Below are 26425 nucleotides of genomic sequence, written 5' to 3' on the forward strand. Positions count from 1 at the left end.
TATGTGTTTTTCTTATTGGAAGAGAGATGTGATTGTTCATTGATCACGACAGAATGACAAGTGAAGCAATTTTGACTGGGGTGTGAGAGGAGATAGTGTTGCACTTGTGTTCTTAACTCTGAACTAAAAAAAAAAATGCATCATCATAAAAAAAGGAAATAAATAAAAATTACTGATAAAATTGTTCGTGGTGCTTTTAGTATTTTATTTCCCAATTCAAAAGCTTATGCTCTTTTATCTAAAAACGTCAATGTATACAGGGACAAAAAGCAAATGCAAAGTATTCCCCTCATACATTTCAAGAAAACCTGTCCAGAAACAACCTCTCTCATGTATATTAATGCGGTATGATGCATGGAGGAGGAGGCGCTGTCTCTCTCTTCTGTGCCTTGATTGATTTGCCTGCACCTAATCTAATCACTATTCAGATCTTCACATATCCACAAGAAGCCAGCTAGTGCAGACTGGAGGGGGAAATTTGGCTGGGGAGCAGCCTCTCGTAATGCTCTTTGATTTGTCAAATATAGTCCAAACAAAGACAGAACACAGCATGTGGGATGCAAGTTAAAAAAAAAAAATAGACCAAGTGTTTACGAGCCAAGAGACAGAAGTTACTGGCTTGAGGATAAACAAAACCATTTGTGGGTCTGCGAGGATGTGGTTTTGGTGTGTTTGTGTGTGTATATACGCATTTTTGTCACCCCACTGGGACCTTTCTGGTATAAACAATAGGGCTGGGTATTGCCACTGATTTCCCAAATTGATTCAATTCTGATTCACAAAGTTCCGATTCATTTCGATTCTATTTCCGTTTCGATTAGATTCGATATTAATTCGACTGACTCTAAATTGTAAAAGGAATGCTTTAACATAGTGCGGTTCTCCGGATGTGCCGATCTGATCTACACAAAGTGTGTCATCGCCAGCCTGACTTCCGATTGGCTGGATCTGACACCTCCGTTTGATAGACACTGGTTGGCTTTTATAGGCTGGGGACATGATATGGAAGCTCCTATTGACTGAGTGAGATGCCAATCAAACCAGCAGTTTGACCGGCTGCTAACTATGTAGAAAAAGATGAGTTATGGTCAATACCGTAATCGTCTGTTTGTTCGTCGGTAGACTGACAAAGCTGTTTACTAACCTGTTGGAGTGGTTGTATCCTAAAATGGTTATTCTCAATCGAATCACAAGAATCTTAACTTTCCATAGACTTCTTACAACCCAGCCCTAATAAACACCGACATCATCAGGACCAGTAGTGAGACAGAATTGTAAGGTCCAGGTTGAGGTTAGCGGTCAGGTGTGAATGGAGGTTTGGTGAAATTTAGGAATGAATTGGTTATGGTCAAGGTTAGGAGGTCCACGATGAATGGAAGTCTGTGCAATGTCCCAGCAAGGACAGAGGCCTAAACAAAACCTATAGGAGTTGTGAATTAAACAGCATTGTATCAAACGTTGAGCTGTTAATAACCTCTGTCACTGTCCTCACACTCACTGCAGACACACAGAATCCTACTTTGTCTGCTGCTTCTAGTATCTCACCATGCAATTATACAATAGGAATATCAGAAAAGAGTGTCTCCTGAAGTAGAGGTAATTTCCACCTCTTCTGTCAAAGAGGCTCACAATTTCTCAGGTCAAAGTTCGATCAGATTGGACTCAAGAGTGCAGCGAAGGAGGCGTGTCAGTTTTGCAACTAGAAGCAAAAAAACGTCATCAGCGAGCGGGACAGACACCGTCCTTTGGGAGAGGCTTTAGATCGTTGGTGCTTATGGCCTGAGATGTAGCAATAGTGGAAGAAGAGTTGAGTGTGTCTCTGGGCTCTTGCTTTCATTATTTTGTCCGTGTCAGCTTCACATCATCTTCTCTCTCTCATTTCTCAAAATCAAACAAATCAAAATCAAAGTAGAGTGATGCAAGAAAACATATGCAGAGGTATGTTGTGAGTGTCGGCTTTTAGGAGGCAGCTCAGAGCCCGCAGCTGTTATGTGTACAGATGATAGATTTAATAATAAAATATATATTTTAAAGTTGTAACTTATGAATTGAAACCATCTTTTAGTCTCCAGTCATTCCTATGAAGAGATATTGAATTATGGTGTGATGGTGTGGGTGATTTAACCGGCAGGCTGCACTGCTGAGACTGTTTTCACCAGAAAATGAAACCGGTGGCTTTTAGTTTAAAGGTGTAAAATGGCACAATCTTATCGTTTCATCATTAGAGGTGATTATGCTAACAAATGTTCGTGTCACTCTGAAGCCAAAGGTGAAATAAAATATAGTTATTTCCAGCACACACACACACACACACACACACACACACACACACACACACACACACACACACACACACACACACACACACACAACCCGTTAAGGTGTAGTCACCAAACATTTTCTAAACAAAAGTAATCAGTACATTTACACATTTAGTTGGTTGTAACTGGAGCAAGCCTCTAACTATCCTGGTGCTACTCACTTATAGATATATAGATATATAGATATAGATAGATAGATAGATAGATAGATAGATAGATAGATAGATAGATAGATAGATAGATAGATAGATAGATAGATAGATAGATAGATAGATAGATAGATAGATAGATAGATAGATAGATAGATAGATAGATAGATAGATAGATAGATAGATAGATAGATAGATAGATAGATAGATAGATAGATAGATAGATAGATAGATAGATAGATAGATAGATAGATAGATAGATAGATAGATAGATAGATATGCATCATTATATATATATATATATATATATATATATATATATATATATATATATATATATATATATATATATATGTTTTTTTCCTCTGTACTGTGCCATATACCCTGCCTGGCATTTTGTCTGGGGAATTTACATCATTTTATTGAATACAATGTTATGAGTGCAAAGCTATCTTCGCTAACCAGCCTGCTGGTTCGCACAGGTGCTCAGTTTATTCACAGTTCATATATTTATTCAATACATGTAGTCCCTTAAGCCCCTGCCTATTATCTGTCTGCAACCCATTCCTGTGTTGTGAACAAGGAGCAATAGCGTCCTTCATTATGGAGACTTTGTCTCTGCATTTCCTTACAGGTCAGTACTGTCAGTACAAGCTAAACAGATCCAATCAATTTAGCTGCCCAAACCTAAGCAGGCTACCTTGCCTGTCATTACAGATGAGCACAAAAGGCCAGAACTAGGGTAAATTTGTTATTATACTACTTTTATGATTTTAAATCAAATTCTTCACATTTTTCAATCCTGTCCCAAGCTGATTCCTTTCTGTTTAAAGCTGATTATTTCACCAGGGGATTCAAAAAGTAATGGATATGGACTTTGTTGTCTGCTGTGAGGACAAGGATGTGCAGCAACAATAAATCCATGTGGATAACATAACGCTCGAAACTGAAATAATGTATGAATAGAAACTGTGGAAATTTCCTTTATTATGGCCATGAGTCTTCATCTGAAGTTTTTACTGTTTTGCAGCAACTTTATCAGCATGTTCTCACTGGAAGGAACAAAGCACAGAACCTCCCATGTGTAAAACACTTCACATCCACTGCTTAAAGGCTAAATAGTGAATATTTAAGAAACTAACTTCTCATTCTGGGGTGATTTGTTATGTGCCACTTTAAAAGTGTTTGTAATGATGTAAAGATGTAATTTATGGATGAGGAAAAATATGTTTTTTTGATATATTTCAGTTTAAACTCAAAGCAAGATGAAGAATCTGTTCTTCCTTTTGCATGGTGGGTGCCCTTCAAGGGATCATTCTGGGAGAGAGGGGAGGAGAGAGAAAAAGACAGAGAGAGAGAAAGTATACCCTGAAGTAGTTTGGCCATTTTGAAGTTTCAGCATGGCTAGACTCTGAAGCCAAACTGTTTGAACCATGGACGAGATAGAAAGACCTCTTGAAAACTGCCAAGACATTCATTGGGCCAGTTGGTTCTGTAATATAATTGGAAAGTATCGTCTGAAGAGAGTGTTAGAAGTCAGAGTGTGTGCGTGCTCACCTCGAGCAGTGTAATCATGTGTAGGTGGCTTTTCTTTCATTTGAGTAGTCCTCAAAGTTCACCCTTCACACTCTGTTTATTCATGCATTTTGCTTCATTTAGCTGATCAAAAAGGGTATTTCCAGAGTTTGTGAACAACCCTGTTGATCCAAACTAAGTTTTGACATAAGAGTGAAGAAAACTAGAAGATACAGTAACCAATTAGAATACTTTTGAAATTAGCACATTTTTCTTTTCATTCATTCAAACTAAAATAGCTTTCGTTGCTACTCTCGAGGTAACAATTTTAATCAATATTAGAAGAGGTCACATTCAGTTTGGAAAGAATTTAACAATTTTCTAAGGGCTGTCTTCATCCGGCCATGTCTCCTGTGAATTATATTCACACCCATGCCCGTATGTGTTTGAGGAAATGTTTTGAACTGTATTTCTTAGAGCTGTGATTCAAGTCAAAGTATCTGGTTATGTATTGGAAAACACCGTTGTTATGGGAATCCGGGCGTTTGGGTATTTAAGGTTTGGCAAGTTAAGATGAGAATGATAGTAAACTTAGTGGCTGTAAATAATAATAATAAAAAATATTTGCAGATGTGAAACACAAGACAAGAATATGAATTAGTTGTGACAACATTCCTTTGTAGTCACCTTTGAAGGTTGTTAAGCTTTTCCTGGGCTTTGCAGCCAATAAATCCAGATGATCAAATGTGCCATCTTTTTCTTCCCAAGTTACATTTTAGACAAACTGTTATATTTTTATTTGAGTGTAATGTAAACTACTTTCTGTTGCCGCATAGTTGCAATGAAACTCCTCTTGACTTTTTTTTGCACTGTTGTATACCATGTTAACATTGTAGTTAGTTCAACAACTGAGCTGGTGTTTTTATATTATTATTGACCAGCAAGACAACATTTAGAGGAAGATGAATGTTTTCTTTCAACGAGCCTCTGTTTTTTGTTTCCTGCTCTTGTGCCTGGATAAAAACACAAATCAGAACTGCAGCAAAAAAAAAATGCAGCGATGCTTCATTAAATGAGCTCCACCATGACAAAACCCCTTTAAAACAGATAAACAAGACACGTAGAACATAAGCAATGACAGAGCGACAGACTTGGCATGATTCATTGAAAAAAGATGAAGGAGAAGGAAGACAGACGCTGAGATGACTTTAATTTAGTGATTATGGATGTGACTGGGTTGTCCATGTCACATTCACGAGAGAAAAACAACGTCCAATGCAATGATTAGGATTCACTGGTGGATGTTTGCTAGTGTGTGTGTGTGTGTGTGTGTGTGTGTGTGTGTGTGTGTGTGTGTGTGTGTGTGTGTGTGTGTGTGTGTGTGTGTGTGTGTGTGTGTGTGTGTGTGTGTGTGTGTGTGTGTGTGTGTGTGTGTGTGCGTGTGTGTGTGTGTGTGATTGTGTGTTCTTCAGGCAGTTTTTGCATGTAATTGTGTGTGGGTTTTTTTGGTGTGTCAATCTCAGTGTGACTGTGATTGTTGCCAAAGTGTCAGTGTTTCTGTGGAAACTAGCTTGTGATTTAATTAGCTTGGCACAAGTAGTCACAACCCTGGATATGGAACAGAAGTAAAACTGTGTATGTGTATACTGTGTGTGTGTGTGTGTGTGTGTGTGTGTGTGTGTGTGTGTGTGTGTGTGTGTGTGTGTGCGTGCGTGCGTGCGTGCGTGTGTGTGTGTGTGTGTGCTATATGAGTTTTAGATGCAGCAGTCTGTGTTGAGTGAGTGTCGCTTACGTATGCATTATTCTGCCCGAGCATGATAACTTAATCTCAGAGTACAAACATTTTCAGATGTTTCGACTGAACATAATAACTGAACAGTTCCCTTTAGAAAAGACTTACAAATAGAAACACAGTTATTGTTAATAGGAGCAGGATTTGAACATTTGATAGCAGTGCTCAGCCATACCTCCAAATGAAAGTACTAAAAATGTCTCTGGATTCCTATTTCAAGTATAGGCAGCAAGTGCAATATTTTATCTCCCCATTTCAGTGATAATGGGAGGTTTATGAAACTCAACAACACCACTTAAAAGGTCATGTTTAGCACCAAAAATACATTATGAACATAGCCCACTGGTGGGCTGCAGTCACTCTTTTTGGATCTGTTGATTGAGGCTTTTGTTTGTGGGTTGAGCACAATGTTACACTGAGAAACGGGCTGTTTTCAGCTATTGTTGGACATCCCCCTCCTGTGAGAAGGAGGAACAATTTTTAGATTTGATTAAGGCGCAATAAAAAAAAATAATAAAAATAAAAAAGCGAGCTATTGAGCAAGAGAGAAAAAAACCCACATTAGTTTAAAAATAATTCATTTCTCCTGGGACCAAACATTGTGGGTTGACCTTAAGAAAACTCTCACAATTATTGTATTCAATGTACTGCAATGTTTCTGTACCACAGAGCAGACCTTTTCTTGTATAATAAACAAAAATGACAAAGGAATGAAGGATAAATGAAGGAATAGTAATTTATAGACTGCGTATTGGTGGTTCTACCCCGCTAACAAAATCTTAGATATGGTAACACATACTATGTTCTGTATTCAATATATATCTATATTGGCACAAAGAATGACACATGAAAACTTAAAATGCAATGTAATATGGCCTTCAAGCCTAGAATCACTAATTCCATATCTAAACTGGAGAGTGCATTTGCTGATATGATGGCATTTAAGAAATAGCTAAAATACCTCAACCTCTTCCTCCTGTGTTACAGCTGTGTTTACATCTAGCTATTCATACTCAACCAGCAGAAAGCTTCCTTGAGTGATTGCAGATTCTGGTGATTTTTCCTGCAGCTGTGTCTCTGTCACTATTTTTACTTGTTCATGTATTATATATTACATTCCTACCTCAGCAAGTCAAGTAACCTGGTTCCGTGTTGATGCATATTGATGACTGAACATTTCTACCTGCTTGAGATAGCACCTACTGTATCAGCTCTGTCCCTATGGAAATTATGTTTATATTTTTCCAATTACGCTGTGGCAACAAATGTAACTGTGGCTCAGATATGTTTGGAAGCAAGTTTTTTGCTCTTCTTTTTTTCTTTTTTTTTTTTTTTTTTTAAATGTAGGACCATATTTATTAACTGCACCGCAATCTCAACGAGATATCTGGGGTCGATGGTGGGAGACTGGGGTCCACATGCTGACTACCGGGCTGGTTACAGTTCGGGAAGACAGAAGTTTCAGTTAACTGTTGATAAACATGTTTCTTTTGGTGTCACACTTGATATTTCCATAACCTTAAAGTGCTGTGCGTGCCTAAACATAAATGAATGCTGTTGTCACTAAAAGTAGATATAGTCTTTCAAAATTGAATATATATAAGTATCAATCTTGATATGTTCAGTATCTACATTTCATTAACAACAATTCTTTATTATGTCAATAGACAACATGATCCAGTACAGGCTTTATGTTTCTTATTTCTATAGGAGACAGAGTATATGATACACAGGTAATACTCCAGTGATAAAATAGTTACTGTGATCTGTAGACGTTTTCCTCTTTTAGTTTAGGTTTTTACTATCATATCTGGCAAGATGATGATATTTGATTTTCATATATATGTATTTATGTATATACTTATATTTATTTACATATGTATTATTCTCTAGGCTTTAGTTGTTACACAGTTATGTCACTCAGCTGCTATGAAAATGAGGTTCTACCTTCATTACTCTAATGTGAAACAAAATTAATTTAAGTATTTCAGTGTCAACAAAAATATGCCAGCAAGTAGCTTTTGTTTTTACGAATCGGATCACATGTATTTTAAGAGGCATTAGTCAAAGTAGCCAATGAAAACATCTTTATATATATCTATATATTTTTCTGTCTTTCTTCCTCTGATTTTTCTTCTGTTTGAATGTTATTTAAGTCGAAACATGTAGTCTCAATCCCCGTGTGTCAAAGGTACATGTTAACCATTTAAATCGGTAACACCTTAACTCGTGTATAGCCCAGTGCCAGGTTATGCAGTGCATGCAAAAGCAGATCATTATGTATATTAAGATGCCTTGTCAAGATAATCCCACTGAGCCCTCAACATTGGAGAGGTCATACATCTTAATCTTACTTTTTCTATGGTGATCGATACAAGGTAGATTTGAAGACTTTTTCCTCTTTCTTCTCCTCTGTTCTGTTTCCTTTTCATTGTTTAAACATAGGCAGGCTGTAGACGTGAGGGATATGACCTGTGATTATCAGACACAAGCAGAATTATTATTGATAAGGTAGAAAAAGAGAAAGGCAAGGCAACATTTAACATGCACAAAGCAGGGGCGAGCTGGCCTCCAGCACATTACTTTCATGGTACCACCCAAATTGTAATTTTGTCTTCAATAATCCATCAAACCTAAAACAATATTCAGATGATGCTTTGGATGTAGAGCACTTGTTCCCGTGCATCAAATCTAGTGCTCCCTATTCACACATACATTGTCTGTTTGCGAAACACAGCTGCAGCTGCAGGTATAATAGCATTTACCTTCACCAGCTCCAGCATCATTTTCATTCCTTTTTATGTGGTTGAATTCTGTGTTGCCATTTCTATTATTATTATTTCTAGTTTATTTCAATTAAATCTTTGAGAGGACACATTGAACTGATCTTCACATTGAATGTATCCCTATGTAACGTCCCCAAACCTGAAAAACACTAGAAAATATGTAAAATCTCCACAATCGTATGCAGCCAAACTCCATTTTGTATTATTCAAATACTAGTGAAGAGCTTTACATCTTTTACGCAAGTTGCTGTTCATTTCAAAAATGAAGAGAGTGCACCACTTTGTTGTCGCAATAACAAAAAAAAATCAGGCAACAATATTGAAGCCTGATGCTCTTAACCTTTTTCTCCCAAATTGTCTTTTACCCCTACTCTTTTAAATCACAGGCTAAACTTGTATGGCAGTGGTATTTATTATTGTTTGCAATACTCTCCCCCACTCATTCTGTCCCTTTAATGTTCACTTTGTATTCACTCCATTTTAGTATTTTTTCTTTTCTTTCAAGGGTATATACCCAACTCTGAACTTATTTTTTTCCTCCATGGCATATGAGTCAAAATAAACACATTGATTCCACTCTTTCTTTGCATTTGAAAGGCATCAACACATCAGGGCTTGTAAATCCTTTTTTTGTTTGTTTCTCCCTTACGGGCATGCCATGATCCAAATGCAAGCTACAATGTTGCTTCAACACCAAAATTCAAAGAACAAAACTGGAAGTTGTTGTTACTCTTAATTTGACTGACAAGTCTTTTATAATGCAGGGGCTTTTAAAAAAAAAAAAAAAAAAAAAATTGTGTTATTGAGGTTTTTCTGTGCTCTTAAAGGGTTTTTCTACATTAGCTGTCTATGTAAACACAGCAGTAACATTTTAGATGTTATTTTAGTCTATGATGTGTTGACAGAATCTTTTACCAAGACCAACTCCTCAGTGATGTGCATGAGCTGAGCTGAGCTGAAATTTTAAATGTTAAGAAAAAAGATTCAACTTGGTCATCATCTTCTTATTGCCAAGGAGTTATTGACAAGTTAAAGCATGTTTAACACCCACTAATGATTCTTTCTGTCACCACTGATACATGTAATGTGACATGACTGTATTTTCCCTTTACATATAGCATGTGCCAATGCAATATAGGGTTCTTAAGGGATGATAGATTTACATGGCACTGACACTTTTTGTTCCATTGTGGGAATTTTTATACTTCGAATTCAGGCAGTTCGCACAAAGGATTATGACAGTGTTCATGAGATTAGCAGAGCATTTAGTAGTTTTCAGTGTAGCTGACATCAGAGGTCACTGCATACATACTGCGCATAATAATTCATTTAAGCTCCTTTCACCCAAATGTGGCAAGAAAAGTGTCCTTAATGTTCAATTGTACGCTGTTGAAACAGATTTTTTACTAATTTCCATCGTACAAAGCCCATAATCTTTTCAATTCAAAAGCAATAATGAAAAGCCATAAAATTATTCTTCAAAGTAATAAAGTGTTCTCTTCTCTCGTTTTAAGGTTGTAAAGAGCAGAGTGAGCCATTCTGATGCCCTGCAGTGAATTATTGAACATACGCATGTACACACACATCACACACACACACTGCAGAGGACTGCTGGCTGTGAAATTACCCAATCAGAAGGTCTTGTCAGTTCTCAGACATTAGTCATCACACATTGGGCAAATGAGGTGATACACGCACACAATCTCACACACACACACACAGATGTAGACCCAAAAAGACAGAGGGGCTTGAAAATTTCATAAAGCTCCATTAAAGTTAATGACACACCAAGTCCAAAATAATGTGTTAGAAGAAAGGTGTGTGTGTGTGTGTGTGTGTGTGTGTGTGTGTGTGTGTGTGTGTGTGTGTGTGTGTGTGTGTGTGTGTGTGTGTGTGTGTGTGTGTGTGTGTGTGTGTGTGTGTGTGTGTGTGTGTTATATTTATCACCTAAAGCTATTTGAGTGAATTGTCAAGAGGTGGTGTTAAGATGTAAATATCACAGCCTGCTTATTATTTCATTGTCTGGAGAAAATATGGATTTATTGAATGTTAACTAGAAGACAGGCATCTTGACATAATCATAAAACAAGCTGTGATTCTCACCTCCACCTCCTAGGGCTCTTCAGCTCTTCTCCAGCACGAGCCACAATCTCACTCTTCACACGCATACCTAGAGTTTGGCCATGCACACACACGCACAACAAGGACATATCCATAAAATGTAGCACATAGCCAACACACACCCACACAGGGTGCAATAAAGATGAGCCAACAAGCCATTAGGACTACATGCATCTACAGTCAAGTGGGAATGTTGAGCAGTAAAACTGCTGTGCTGTAAAGTTTGCCATCCCACAGCAGACGGAGAGTGTAATCCTGGTGCAACACTACATTTATGGACTAAAAACAATGCTAATAGAGTGTGGTTATGAAATCTCTGTGTGCTGGGCTGAATTAGTCCTCTTAGACCTCCTCCGCGTAATGTACTCACCCATGATTCAGCTCATAAATAGCTTTAAATAGGTACATTTTCAACTCGGAAGCCCATTTACGATCTCTCAGAGAATCCTCTTAATAACTCACTCACTGAATCTTTAGGATGTCATCTATATGCCCCGAGGTAAAGACGACCCTTTCTGAATTATTATTCAGTTAATTACAGTTAACCAAATGTTTTTCTTTTCTTTCAGGTAAAGTATGGCCGGTTTGGCTTTGTGTGGGATGCAGCGGTCCTGGAGTACGTTGCTAATAACGACGAGGACTGCTCCTTCTACAGTGTCAGCAACAATGCACCAGACCGTGGATATGGTATTGCCATGCAGCACGGCAGCCCCTACAGGGACATTTTTTCCCAGAGGTAAGAGTCATAACAGTAAACAACAGTCAGCAGCATCTTTGACCGCTTTTAGTTTTTTTTTTTTTTCTCTTTTTTTTAAACTCATTTCTCATGCACATTGATGGAGCTGTTTTGTCCCATACTGTTCATTTCAGTCATATCGCGTTTAGTTATGAGATTAAAAATATCCCCTGCTTTTGAGAGGACTTATAAAAAATGCATTTCTACATTCTCCTACTTCTGTAGAGGTCAAATAAGTATTTTATTACACCTCCAGATTCATTTCCGTCAAATAAAAACAGCCACTACCATAAAGTTTGCCCCTCTGCACTGCTTGAGGATCTGCTTTGTAGGTCAGACACCAAGTTAGCAGATTAAATTGTACAACTATTTTCAAGAGGAAATGGTGGAATGACATTTTTACAACTTGTGTGCAGCTAGGTTTGTTAACCTTCATGTGAACCGTTGGTTCATAAGCAAGTTTGACAACTCAGTTTTACAAATAAGTCAACATAAGACAGTGTTGATGTATCCGAGCTGATCCCTGTTGTTTGTCTTATTGCTGTAGCACATAGTTGGGGCTTTGCTGGTTCAAAGTGTCTCACTGATCAAGACAGTGTCTGAGTTTATTCATTTATTCATCACTTATCTGTTCCCTTACGTCTACTACGAAGCTTGGTAACTTCTGCAACTGCCACACAAAGGTCATTTACTCATTTCCTCTCAGCAACTGCGCCGTGCTTCTGCAATGCTCGGAATCCTTGTTTGTTTGTTTTCTGCGGTGTAAACCACATCGTCAGACTGCAGATGCAGTCGTATGAGGTGAAGTGTTTCTGTGAAGCCCACAGAAGGACTGCTTGCATCCCAATAGAGAATAATGTTGGCTTTATTTGCAATCAAGCATGAGATCATTCCAAGAGGAGGAAAAACTAAAATGACTAATGCCTTCATTAAGCTGTCGAAATTTATATTGGGTAAACTAGTCAGTGATGTGTGTGTATTTGTAAATGTGTGTGTGTGTGTGTGTGTGTGTGTGTGTGTGTGTGTGTGTGTGTGTGTGTGTGTGTGTGTGTGTGTGTGTGTGTGTGTGTGTGTGTGTGTGTGTGTGTGTGTGTGTGTGTGTGTGTGTGTGTGTGTGTGTGTGTGTGTGTGTGTGTGTCGTAACAGGTTGAAACACATATTATGTGCATGGACCAAAATTTGTGAGCTGTACAGAGTGTGTGACTTGCCAGGCCTGTTTGTATGTTTACAGCTCCATCATATCTATCGAAGCGTTGCACTTCTGAATATTGCCTATTGCAGCTTTTATTAAAATAAACAAGCAATTAATTGACATGCCATGTTTCTAATTCACTCCTAATATTTCAGGGCAATGTCACACACTTGGGAAGACAGTTTCAAACTGTTTCCTCACACTGGTCCCTGTGGTTCAAATGAAAACAGACAGAGAGAGTATCAGGAGAAAAAATAATCACAGACATATAATTGTTTTGTTTTTGTGAGCTGTGATTTTTAGATTTTTCATTCTGACAGTCTCTTTTACACAGAATAATGAAGCATGAAGTGGAAGTTTAACAGGAACCATATCACCAGTCTATACCTTGACATTGTGCAGAGAATGCTGTGCTTGATTATCTTTGGTGGCTCAGTTATAACAAATCTGGAGACTTTTTGAGGCTTCTTTCAATTGTGTTGATTGAAAAATTAAACCATAGTTTACTGGGTTACTATATAACTTGACCAGCGACCACTACATTAGAGAAGAACATAATCAACGGTAGATTGTTCATTCATTCATACAGGTTTCCGCAAAGATTTGTGAATGTTTTCATCGTTGCTGCATTGTTGAACACCAACACACAACTAGTCTTATGCAGACCTGATGCAGAGAGGAAATTTAAGGCGAACACATTTTTTTTACGTTGACAGTTGCAAAAATGTTGGGGTTGTTAAATTATCAAGCAGTCAGTCACAATCTCTATCGGCAGCAGCAAGCGCGGAATGATGTGATGGAACCTCTCCAAAATACTGAGGGGAAATGTTGTGTAACTAGTATATAAGCCTGTATGTTATTAAGTGCATCAAATGACACAGGCTCCAAAAATGAGATGGGTTTGATTTTGTTCTCATCAGTGAACTGCTACACTGTAATGTATGAATCGCCTCTACTGAAAGGAGATTTCCAAAGCGGTAACACACAGTGCAGGGTAGACGAGGCTCAGCCTGGCCAAAAAACACTAGAGCCAGTGGGAGGAATTATATAAGCAGCCAACATCTGTTAAGCCTGCGTATGACTGCTCAAATGCCAGTACAAGCAGGTTTGTCTGCTCAAGGTGTCTGAGACTACATTCTCAGTGTAAAGACGCTGTCTCTTTTACTCTTTTTGCATATTTTGTGATATATCATGTCTTGACATGACATGACAGAAGAAATATAATTACTCTAGCCACAGGCTTTTCTATCTTTGTTTTAGAAGAACACATTCAAAATCAGGAGTCAGGATCTGTGTTATGCTTTTGATTCAACATTTTGTCAGATATGTTGTCTTCCAAGGGTTTCGGTAATTCTGCTTATGACTAGTTTTCACAAACTGTTCTTCCTGTCATTTTCAAATCAATTGCAGTGAAGTACTTAGAAGGTGTCCCACACGGATCAATATTAGGTCTCAATCTATTTACTATTATTTTCATATTACCATATTAATTTTCCAATGGTGGGAGTGCTATATTGTAGTCCACTGGCTGCATCACCGAGCCACCTCCATGCTTGTTTGAAAGCAAAACATGCATTTCATGAGATCTTAAAGTAATAGTTCAACTCTGCCTGTACCTGTATTAACTGGTAATCTACTTGATGTACAGCATTATCGATACATACTACTAATAGTACATACGAAGTTGGTTTAATATCAGATTGTGGCACAGTAAACAATACTTTCAAATTGCATTCTTGAACCCAGACCCTGTTTCTCCTTTTAAAAAAGAAAACAAATGTACTATCTACGATATTACCTTTGCTCCATTATGGATTCTGTGCACTAATTCCTTTGAGGGGCTTTTAAAGGCTTATATCTTAACAAATAAGAGAGAATGAAGAAAATTAAATATTATAAAGTCAACTCAAACGTGAGATGATTTAATTTCAACAGTAATCGATAAAGATCAGTGATTGGCTGGTATAATTGGGAGGAGAATCTACAACTTCTAAGGAGAATTTATTTTATATGTGTGTGTATATCAGTGTGTGTGTGTGTGTGTGTGTGTGTGTGTGTGTGTGTGTGTGTGTGTGTGTGTGTGTGTGTGTGTGTGTGTGTGTGTGTGTGTGTGTGTGTGTGTGTGTGTGTGTGTGTGTGTTCTGCATACTTGAGGAATGTTTGCTATCTGCAGGTCCCTGGAGGTAGTATAAGAGATGATGAAAAGGAATTTATAAATGTTTTGACACTGTAAAGAGAAAGCGAGAAGGGCCTTCTGTTGAAATAGACAGATTGTTACAACTTCATCGTTTTGAACTACTTTGCCTCTTATGAAGAAGTCATTGCCAGAGTTCAAGTGCAGCACCACTTCATGTCTGTGTTTCTGTCTGTGTAAGTGTGTGTGCATCTGCAAGTATTTGTCTGGGAGTATGATGTTGAGGCAGTCTGCTGCCCACTCTGAGTCTGGTTCTGTATGAGGTTTCTTCCTGTTAAAAGGGAGTTTTTACTCCCTACTGTTGCTTGCTTGCTAAAGTGGTGGGATTGTTGGGTTTCTTTAATATTGTAAGGTTTTCACCGAAAGTATCCCAGGATGATTTATGCCATGATTTGGTGCCATATTAAGTTGCATTGAAAAAGAGATCTGTTTACTTGTAAAGCACTTTGGATTACCAATGTGTATGAATTGTACAGTATAAATAAACCTGGCTTGCATGCTTGTGTGTGGGGGGGGGGAGGGGGTGTTGCTGCTGTTCTTCAACTGATGGAGACAGCCTTCAGATTTACCAGAGTCAGAAAACATTGCCATAAAGGGCTAGTGCGCTAATTTAAACTGACAGCTACTGACAAGCTGTTTTGAAATGCTGAAGGGGCAAGATTTGGAAAAACATAAGCCCCTTCTCAGGCATATATTATTATTGTCTCTTGATTTGTCTGCTGGCATTGATGAGAACATTTCAAACAGAAGATTTAATCCAGAGCAGATGGACATCTTGAGGTTGTTGCAGGCCAGACGTTTTATTGTGCATATTACACAATTATGTCTTAAAATTTGATTGTAAGATGGATGAGGTGCCTCAGTGTGATTGTGGTCAGGACTACAGCATTTAAATCTTTGGGAGTCAATGTAGTGAGTGCAACAAATTCAGTGTAAGTAGATGATGAATCTCAGTACGAATAAACAGTTCAGGAAAAATGAATGAAATGCACAATATTATGTCATTGTTGTGTTGTTTTGCTTTCATTGAAATACTGCTTCTTAATTGAGGCATAAGTAGAGTGAACAAAGAGAGTGACATCTACCATATGAATTTGAGTATGGTCACAAAGATATAATTATATTGTTGTTTTATTACCTGGCTACTTGTGACTACATATTGGTGGCCTGAGGACTGATTTCTGAATTCTTCTGAAATGCAGCCATGGTGTGCTGTATTTCTGTGGGGACCATAGCACTGCATGTTGTATGGTACGCTTGAGGGGCCAAATGACGTATACAACAACGACAAATCACTGTCACAAACACAGCTAAGTCACACCTCAGAGGCCATGGGTTAGATTGCTGTGGTGAGCATGCACCAGAGGCTGGCTTCACTCTGTAGAAATTACATTAGCCTGTTAGACTGTGGCATGTAATTTCCTGACATGGTTTGTATGAAAGTAGGGATTATAACTTTCTGAGGGCCTGAGTGGTTTGTGTGTTTCTTATCTGGGAAGGAAACACATGTTCTTCCCTATAAAGAAGATGGCACTTTGGCAGAAATAGAAACGAGTATTTCTAGGATGTAAAAACTGGATCTGAGAGGGCTTTATTAAAGTTCAATATTGAATTGCTGAATTTGTGTTTCATGTGAATAATGTAACGGGATGTCATTTGGTCCAGTACTCAGATAATAGGTCCAGAATTCATTCATGTTCTTCTTGTCATATGTTTAATAAAATGCTGTGAAAGTGATGGCGGAGGCGAGGGGTGTGCAAATTTGTGCAGTAACTATAAACATTATTTATTTTTCCTCTCCTTCACTCCTATTATCTTTGGTGCAGCTTTTATTTCAGCCTTGAATCCAGCAATCCATGCATACATTCTTCATTGTTCTCTCCACAGCCATGCGTTCAGTTCATATCCTATCCAGACAATAAATGGAAGTCCAACCACAGTAAATGATGTGTCACTAATATTAAAGTAGTCCTCTACTAAAAGTTGTTATTAAGTAATATGAAAATGCTCTGAGTCTGAGTGAATACAAACTAAACTGTGTTTGGCTCATAAACAGATTGTTTGTGATGCTTTCAGTAGTCTGGCAAGCTTTTATATCAGCGGCACTCATGACAATAAAATTGTCAGCAATAGTTAAAAAACTCTTGATGAACTGACTTCTGAAAGTTTGGTTATTGCGAAGCTTGGAGTGAAATTTAATGAATCGTGTGGTGGAGTTTTTCTTTGGAAATGTATATGATAGAGATAAACTAAATTGCACCAGTGAAGGGCACACATAAATGGCTTTTAAAGCTGCCTCTGCCCATGTAAATCTTACATTTTAGTCCCAGCAGAGAGGTTGCAAACAGAGTCTGCAGAAGAGGGTGTTATACCTTGTCTGGCTCTGTTAGCTCACTACAGCTGTCTCAGGCTTTTGAAAAAAAACAATCAAAACATATTCAGAGTATAATTATTGGTGAAACTGCATTTACTAGTAGAAAGATGTCAATAGAGTAAACCTAATGAAATGACAAGAAACTCTGTCTAATTGTTCCCACCAGACAATACAAATTTAGTATTCGCCTGAACCTTAGGGGGAAAAAAATCAGGTCAGCTCTAATTGAGGAAGTTTTTCTTCGACTATAAGTGATACATTTACAGCACAGTGTAGTTTTTGTGCCTATGAAAATAGAGAGAGAACACATTATTACCCACAGAACAGATGACTTAACAACCAAAATTGGACAAGTAAGTCAAACCGAGTCCAAACAGTTAGCTGATTAATAAATAAAACGTATAATTGTTCAAACCATTTCACAAAAATCAACACACACAAATGTGATGATTGTCTGTTTCCCTTTGTTTTTCATTACCGTACATGTTTGAACTGTTGGTCAGACAAAACAGAGCAGCGATAGCAGAGCAGCATTCACTTCATTGGACAGCAGAGAGTGAAGCTCGATAGCCCACAGTTCGTACAGCGCTTTTCTGAATGTCATGATTATATATTAGTCTACTAAACTCCATTAAAACAATAATTCTTTTAGCTCCATTAGAAAAAGTTTATTTTACTGAGAAGCTTTCACTTAAATCCTCAGTGAGAAAACTGACTTTAAGCTTTACTTACCATTCTGCTTTTTGGGCCCCATGGAGCACAGGACATATCGATTTAAGTATTGATATTTTTGTCAGGATTGTCTTTTCTTCTTCCTCTCTCAATCTTATTGATTAATTTAATATATAAGCCGTTTCTATTTCATGACTCCAAATCCTGATTTTCATTTTGATCACATGGGAAAGGAGAAAAGATCACAACAATAGCAGAGTTTAAAAAAGACACTTGCAAACACCTCCTTTTACAATTGCCACAATTTCTGTGCATTCAGAGTGAAGACCCTCAACATGGTTTAAAATTGACTCAAAATGATATAAAACAACTCAGATTATTTTAGTTTGAGAAATGTGCCTCTAATTTTTAGGGTTTTTTTGTAGAACCATAATGCCTTAAGCTACACACATTCTTGAAATATAGCTTGATCAAGGCTCCAGCCAAAGAAGCCAAAAGCTAAAATGCAAGTTATTTGATTCGCCATCTCTCCCTTTCCATCATATTGCACACAGTGAGCTCAAGGAAAGCTGGGGGCTATGAAGCTGTTGGTTTCTAATCCATCACTATCCATGGGGGGAAATAATGTTATTTTCTTTTTCTCTCTTTTTCTTTCCAGATGACAAAAGATCCATTTAATGTCAGGTGTCAATCTAATTTTCCTCTGTGTCTAATCTCTCTCACTCCAAAACTGTCACTCTCCTACCAATCTATCACAGTCAGCCCACACACTTAGTGCATCCTTTGAATCTGTATTAATCACAATTAATGATAGGGGTGTGTCTCTCTCTCTTTCTCCTCTTCTGTCTCTCCCTTGCTGTCTTGATGTGTTAATGATGCTTTATGGCTGTTTTACTCCTCTGTGTTGTTTATTTTAGTTCAGCTTGATAATCTGTTCCAGTTAACCCACACACTGTGGCTTAATGATGCTTAATTGAAAACTTTGTTGACAAAGTGGATGACATTGAACCCTCAGATTGCTAATTGTAATAATTAAGCTTTGCAAACTTTACTTGAGGGGCCAAAGACCCATGGGTAAATAACCTCTCACACCCCATTCCTTGGGCTTTGGTTTATAGTGACACTGTTAATTGAAAAGGCAACATGGTGGCTTAGTGATTAACACTGGTGCCTCACAGTTGGATAGTTTTGTGTTTTAACATTGCCCTATTTTTTTCCCCTCTGTGGAGTTTCCATGCTTGTCATGTGTTCGTTTTCTGTGGTAACCCATGCTCTGTGTTTCCATGAATTCTGCACACTAATGTCTCCAGAGAATACCAGGCTATTGTGTCAGGGTGATGCAACAAGTATGGATTGTGTGTTTGTCAGAGGGAAGTACGGGGTGAGTTGGAAACATAGAACAACTATAAATGTGGACGTCGCTTCCGGGCTCGAAAATTGAGGTCGATGCAGAAGTGCCATGAAGTGTAATACCTCCGAGGGCTTCTAGGGAATGGCTCTAAAAAGACTCCCTCCAGAGAATTCCATTCAACTTCCTTAATGAAATACAAAGTCATTCAATTTTTTTCCACAAGTCATTTTGGTGTTATTCACTAAAGTGACTCATTCCTATTAGTTTTCTAGCTGTTCTCTGAAAATAAACTTAATGATGATTAAGTACATATTAGGCCTTAAAAAGTGGTATGTTTGGGGTGGAGTCAGAATTAACTATATTTGGACGAGCTGGGGAGGAGCGAGCGGCAAATTTGACTCGATCTGATTGGGAACCAAAGGCCACTATGCTCCGCCCACCGAGCGGAAACCTGACTGCATCACAGGCCTGTCAATCAAATGGACACCAAAATGCCAAATTTGAGGCTTCAAAACGTCAGTCCATAAATCAATCAGTCATGTCATGGTTGGCTGCGGTTTAGGCATTGTTTGAAAATGTGCGCTTCTTCGCAATAGAAGTAATATAGTTTAAACTCATAGTTTGTGATCATTCATCATCGTTATGTGATGATATGTTGACCGCAGCCCACCACAGCTCTTAAAACCTTCGGTCATGGATGTCATATAAGAGCGTTGCAGTTCTTGGGGCGGAGAGAGTCAACATATTTTAAATTATCAGGACGTATGAGAGAGTTCATCACTGTTTCATGTGGGACAGCTGGAATTATGGCGGTTCCTATTTCGATCCATCGATTGTCTATACCCGCTTTATGCTGAACAGGGTCTCAGGAGGGTTGGAGCATATCCCAGCTGAGTTTTGGGCAAAAGCATACGCCTGGTAGGTCACCAGTCCATCACAGGCCCAACACAGAAAGACAGACATTCATACCTCACAATCATCAATTAACCTAACATGCATTCGTTGGATGGCGGGAGGAAGCCGGAGTACCCGGAGAAAACCCATGCAGGCACAGGGACAACATGCAAACTCCACACAGACAGACCCGCAGCCGAGGTCAAACCCAAAATCTTCTTGTTGTAAGGTGCTAACCACGGCCCGATCCTGCCACCTCTGTTTCCATTAAATATGCTGAAATCCTTTAGCAGTTAAAATACTCATTCTATGACTCAACACATCATTAGTATGACTTCTGTGGTTCTCTTTTTATATTTAACCCCCCCCACCCCACCCAAAAAAAAAAAAAAAAAAAAAAAACCTTACTCAAAAGCAACATGCACAACCAATGCCAGAATAATATTGCTTCTGTCTGAGATGACTCCAGCAGTCTTTGCTTGAATAAACTGACTTTCCAGACGTTTGGGGTATTGATGTGTGGCCGTGGGTCAGTGTGCTTCAGTCTCAGCTGCTCTCAGCAGGTTTTTACTAAGGCACAGCGAGAGAATGATCCGGTGCAGGTGCCCTTCGCTGACTGGGTTGATGTTGCTGAGTCCCTCTGCTCCAAACATTCAGTCACTGTTCTCAAAGGAATTGACTGATTTGGACAAATAAACAAAGTAAATGCATCACAGGTCAGTTTAGAGTTGGTCTTGTGCCTATTTGTGATATACTTTGACCGGTTTGACTTCTTTAATTTGATGTAATGATACTAATGTGCTGCTTTATTGGTTTCCCCTCACCTTAACACGAAGGTCAAAAATCAGGAACAGCTGTCCTTCCGCCTGTGGTACTTTGGCATTAAGAATACTTCAGTGGGTTGTTTGCTGCCATCTAAAGTCTGCTTTATGTCTGTCTCACTGTGAATGTATTAGTTTGCATATTTTCCCCAAACAAGTCACAAGCTTCCGAAGACAGGCTTGTGCTTTGACAGCAATATTTCTGACCCTGCACTCATCCAAACTGCGGCAAAACTACTTTTAGATACTTTTTTTGACTTTAGTATAGGAACATTATCCTCCATCGTCTTTTCCTGTGGGGCTAACATGAAAGAGGCAGCTAGAGACCACTGATGTTGCCAGCTTTGTGTTAAGCTAGTAAGTGAGCTGTCAACCCAATGTTGTTCTCATTTAAGGAGCTGACAGTCAGCGGTCGTCTCAGAGCAACAAACTCATTTCAGCATAACACCTCTGCCTCTCATCCCCCTCCTCTAACCCTTCTCTGCTCATTTCATTTGACATCCTTCTTCTGCTCACTCATCATATCCATTGTCTTTTCTCCTCTCTTTACACTTCCTAGATCTCTCCTTCTATCCTGTCTACCCTGCTTCTCACCTGCACTCTCTCCTCCTTCGTTGTATAATTTTGTTGTCAGCCATCCCTTCAGCCTGAACACACTGCCAGGATTTCTTTTTTCCTCCCCTCTCATTTTCGCACTCAATTTTTGTGTCCTCCTTTATTCTCACGTCTCCTGTCCCGCTGTCTTCACGTTCTCTTTCCATCTCTCACCTCACCACAATTTCTACTTTTCACTGTCTCCAATTCAAAATTGTGTTTGCTAGAGAGGTGACAGTGGAAGAATATTCATGTAACCATTGCAGACATATTTCGCTGTTCCTCAGATGGTAGTACACGCCGAGTTGATGCACTGTGCCTTGGCACCTCTTATAGAAACAGTTAGGTCTATCTGGCCAGCTCTGAAATTCACTGAACTGTTTCACATTATGCTTGATCATCTAACCCACACTGCTCTGCATTTTAACTGGCTACTGCTGCAGTAAAACCTCCTACTGAGGGAAAGAAATTTGCGACACCACCTGCATTCATATGGGCCTTATGAATGGGCTTGGAGAAGACTGCAAAATCAACACAATATATGGAGTTATATTGCATTTAAAAGGCAGTAAGTGAGATTTTTATCGTCCCATATCAGAAAATAGCCCTAATATATCTTGAGGGGATTTAAAGCCAAGTTGATCAATACCAGTGACTCAACAATCAGTTTGCCAGGTACTGAGATAACAGGCTTTCGAAACTCATTTTGTTGGTTGTAGACTCTGTTTGGAACAGCCTCACCATCCATTTGAGTTAGTAAAACACTCCCCATACCCAGCAGTGGTACAGCAACACAGTGTGACATCTCATAACAGTCCATTTTCGCTCCACTAGGGATATCAGTTGCACCATTAAGAGAAGCTCATTAAAACAGTTATGAATGCGCACAATATTGTTGTCAAATGAAGTAAAATGAACTCCTAAAAGCCCACTTGTTAGGTAATATACTGCATATCTACACATGAAGTGTTTTTGTTCAGAATAAAGGACACAATTTAAATTTAGTATGGGCCACAGAGGAAAGCATATTAACATTAGGCTTTTTGACTTCCGTGCCAGTGATTTAGCATCTGTTTTTGTAACCTTTACATGTAGCTTAGCCCATATCTAAGCAAATCAACCATTAGACTCAAACTTTAAAGCCAACATTACTTCATAATAACTGCTATTAACATGAATGATTGAGTACCCATCGTTTTTACCAGTAAATCCCCTTATTGTCTGCATATTTAGCATGTTTTTTGCATATGTCCACATATGTGTCTATACTTATGAGGACAGTCATTAACATAATGCGTTCACTAAATGCAACTGTAACTATTATATTAACTATCAAGACAACATATTTAATCCCACCCTTTTTGCCCCCTAAAACCTAAGTTAATAAATAGCTAAATGTTTCACTCTTAAAGTCTATTTTTCAGATTCATCCTCACAGAGAGATATACAAAACCACCCAAGAGTGTGTATTCATGAGAAAAATAGAATTTAAAAAGGCTTTGTCCTCAAAAATGTGTCCACACTACATATGCGTTGCCATATCTACATTTTTCTATCGATCCTGAGTCACTCTTTTGCTCTCTCTCCTTGTGCTTAATCAATTGACAGAATTCAAAGCCTTCTCTCGTCTTATACATTTTAGTTTTCAGCCTGTCTCTATTTCTTCTAGTCATCTGCCCTTTGGTCCTTTACTCAGATCGCTATGATGTTCCTTTTTTTCCAGTTTGAGTCGACTAATAATGTGTGATCATCCCGCCATCAAGGCTGCTGCCATAGAGTTGCCATGGCAACATCTAGTCCACACACAGAAACAGCCACTGCAGATAGAATGGGGTGGCAGTGACAGAACACACACACACACACACACACACACACGCACGCACACACGCACACACGCACACACACACACACACGCACACACACACACACACACATTGACACACAACAGTTGCCCCAATCACATGGGTAACCCTCGCACATTTGCTTTAACAGCCAGTGGGAGTGTTAAAGTCATTATAGATCTCCCCAGTCAAAGTCAACGATCTTAAAGCAAGGTAATAACTCATTACACACACTGTGTTAATGCACACTTGCAGCACACCAGCTGTTTCTGAGATGTGTTCAGAGAATAGAGGACGATGCACACATGCCCACAACGTACCCATGCGCACATACTCTGTGTATGTATACCGTTACAAAGAGAAACACACATAGAGCCATGGTGTACATGCATACACATGCACACAACCGGACAGCTGTTTAACACACAGAGGCCATAACAGCCATTTAGGATCAGACGACATGAGTTCAGTCCTCTATTGACATGATTTAGTCATCGCCAACACATTTCCATTGTCAGGCCCGAATATGAACGTCGGGAACGACAAAGACACGGCAAGAATCTATGGCACTTTGATTGCCTAATATGAATGAGTTACCATCATGAAAGACAAATATATTGTGTACTCTGATACCGGCCTTATACTCACACATTATTCTTGCACTGTAATTGTATTCCACCTCTCGCACACTTTAGTCTAACATGTAGCTGACATCAATGTAGCAACCCCTACCATTATATACTGCGAGACATGACACTAAAACCTCTTTGTCCTCAGAATGAAATAACGAATAGCAGATGCTATTTTTGTTAATTAAAGTGATCTATTTTCTGATACCACCAGCAGCAATGTGCTGACTGATGAATCCTTGAGGAAAAAGCATCAACAGCCCTTAAAGGAAGGGGGGAAAAAACAAAGAAGCACATCAACCTGTATACTCCTTCCATTCAATGTGTTTTACCACATATTGAGATAAAGCGGGGGGAAAGTTTTGTAACTGTGCAGGAGAAAGCACACCACTGTGGGGAAAATGAAGTAGTTGTCAGACTTCCTCTCCTGTGCTTTATCATGAACTCCATCAGACTCAGTGTAATATGGTGGATCACTCATGAGGACATAAAGGCCATGACGCACACCCACATCCACACACACTTTAATTGGGTGCTGGTCGCTTTCATTACATTAGTTTGTCACTGTTTGCAAACAAAGCGTGCATCACTGAATTGTATTTTGAATGTGTGTGTATGATAGGCCTTCACAGCTTCTGCATGCATTCTCATTCCTGTCTGTGCTGGTCTGTATTTTGCTTATATGCGTGTGCAAAGATAAATTTATGTCCCAGCGTGTGTTTTTTGGTTTTTTTTTTAGATGTGTTTCCTTGGCGAGACAGGGACAGACAAATTAGAGAGCTAGACAGATGGTGTACAGCAGGAACCCTTTGACTCAACCCATGTTTTTGTCAGGCAGCTCACTGTGGCCTTTCATCCTTCCTGTCAGCCATGGGATAGAGATAAATGGAGAACAGCTTTTGTGTGTTTTGACTTGAATATCACCGTGCTCATTTTCTCTAACGTACCTTAGCTATGTGACTGGCATAACTAAGTATTCCTCAGCTTGGTCAGAAGAAATTTGCATAGCTAAGTAGATGCTGGAAGTTAGTCTAAACCGTTTTATTGAGAATGGAGCCCAGTGTGTACAAATCATTAATGAAGATGCAATATATAAGTTATTGATTAATATTCAACTGGTATACATACTGCTCACTTCTAGTATATCTGATCCTCTCTACCTCAAGAGTATTGACTAGCACACCAAGCCACATTTTAAGATTTGGGGTGTCTTTACCCCTTCCACAACATCAACAAGCATTCCTTGGCTGATCGTAGCTGCCCTGAGTTAACAAAGATATCTTCTGAGTTCATTAGTAACTGATATGACACATGCAGATTCTTTCTGAACACACTTACATCACCTGTAAAGTGACCATGACACACGATCAGAAAAACAAGTATTAAAACAAGCTTAGATTCCGTTTCTGAATTAAAATGTGGCAAGTGCAGTGTGGCAAGTAAACGTCCTCCTCTTCAGTTTTAGTTTACGCCATCTGTCAGAACTCAGAGAGGGTTAGAATTTTGTTGTCTGGGAAAACATGGCTGCAAGCTTAATAATATCATCAGCATGGTCATAATTCCTTTCCTGCAAGTACTCAACAGAAACAGAGTCAAATCACAGTTTTTTTTAATATGTGTTTGTGAGCATGTTCTTGGGAGTTCATATCAGTGTTAGGGTTTCATTCAAGAGCCTATTGGGAAAGCAGCCTTTGCAAAACTCTGATAGGCCAATTAGCGCAGAATGATAGATGATGAGCTCCATGGGCAGACAGGGTTGGAATAAAGGGGCGAAAAAGAGCACTTTGTCCTGAATCTCAACTATGTCCACTTCTGACCTTCCCTATATGCAGCTTAGTCACTCCCTGAGGAGTCCCCTGATGAAAGTCTCTTTTGATATGTTTGTTTTGATCTATTTGATCTTTGATCAAGTTGGCGAGGAAGCCTTATTGTTTTGTATGGCATCCTTTTGATGGGAAAGGGTTGGAATTGAGTGATTCTTTGCTGGAATATTAGAAAAATCACATCAGAAATGTATTTTATAACTACTAGATACAGCCAGTAACCTAAAGACACAGCAAGATCATATTTAAAATCGTGGATTTTTCCAATACGATATTTGGTAAGCAACCCAGTATCATGGCAATGTGTGTAATACACACGCCAGTCCACTAGAGGGAAGCTGTCAGTGTTACGTCTTTGCCTCGTGAGACGTATCAGTGTTGTGCTTTAGGAAAACAAAACAAAAACATGTGGAAACCCACGTGTTTAGGGTTAGGAAAAGCAATCCCCCAAAAATACTTTGTCCCCTCCCAAATTCCAAACCTGTCCTCCCTGATTAAAGACTTATGCCACCAACCCACCCCTCTTACGTTCCTACACAGACTTCGGTGGCCTTTGCACTTCGTCTCATTACCTCTGTTGAGTGATGTTTGTCACGACCTGCCTCTACGCACCTTCTCAC

At 38.9% G+C, this 26425-nt stretch overlaps 1 protein-coding gene across 3 annotated transcripts in view; it reads left to right on the forward strand.

Annotated features, from left to right (window-relative positions):
* grid2 (glutamate receptor, ionotropic, delta 2) overlaps positions 1-26425 on the forward strand; it is a 475952-nt gene that overhangs the window by 432908 nt on the left and 16619 nt on the right. For all 3 annotated transcript variants that reach the window (XM_069699497.1, XM_069699496.1, XM_069699495.1), the window contains exon 14: positions 11254-11420. In XM_069699497.1, coding sequence (XP_069555598.1) covers positions 11254-11420 — 167 coding nt within the window. The remainder of the gene's footprint in view (positions 1-11253; positions 11421-26425) is intronic.

This window comes from Brachyistius frenatus, unplaced genomic scaffold, assembly GCF_029030835.1.
Source record: "Brachyistius frenatus isolate BFR_SWC_R1_liver_20210118 unplaced genomic scaffold, ASM2903083v1 Contig_30, whole genome shotgun sequence".
Classification (NCBI taxonomy): domain Eukaryota; kingdom Metazoa; phylum Chordata; class Actinopteri; family Embiotocidae; genus Brachyistius; species Brachyistius frenatus.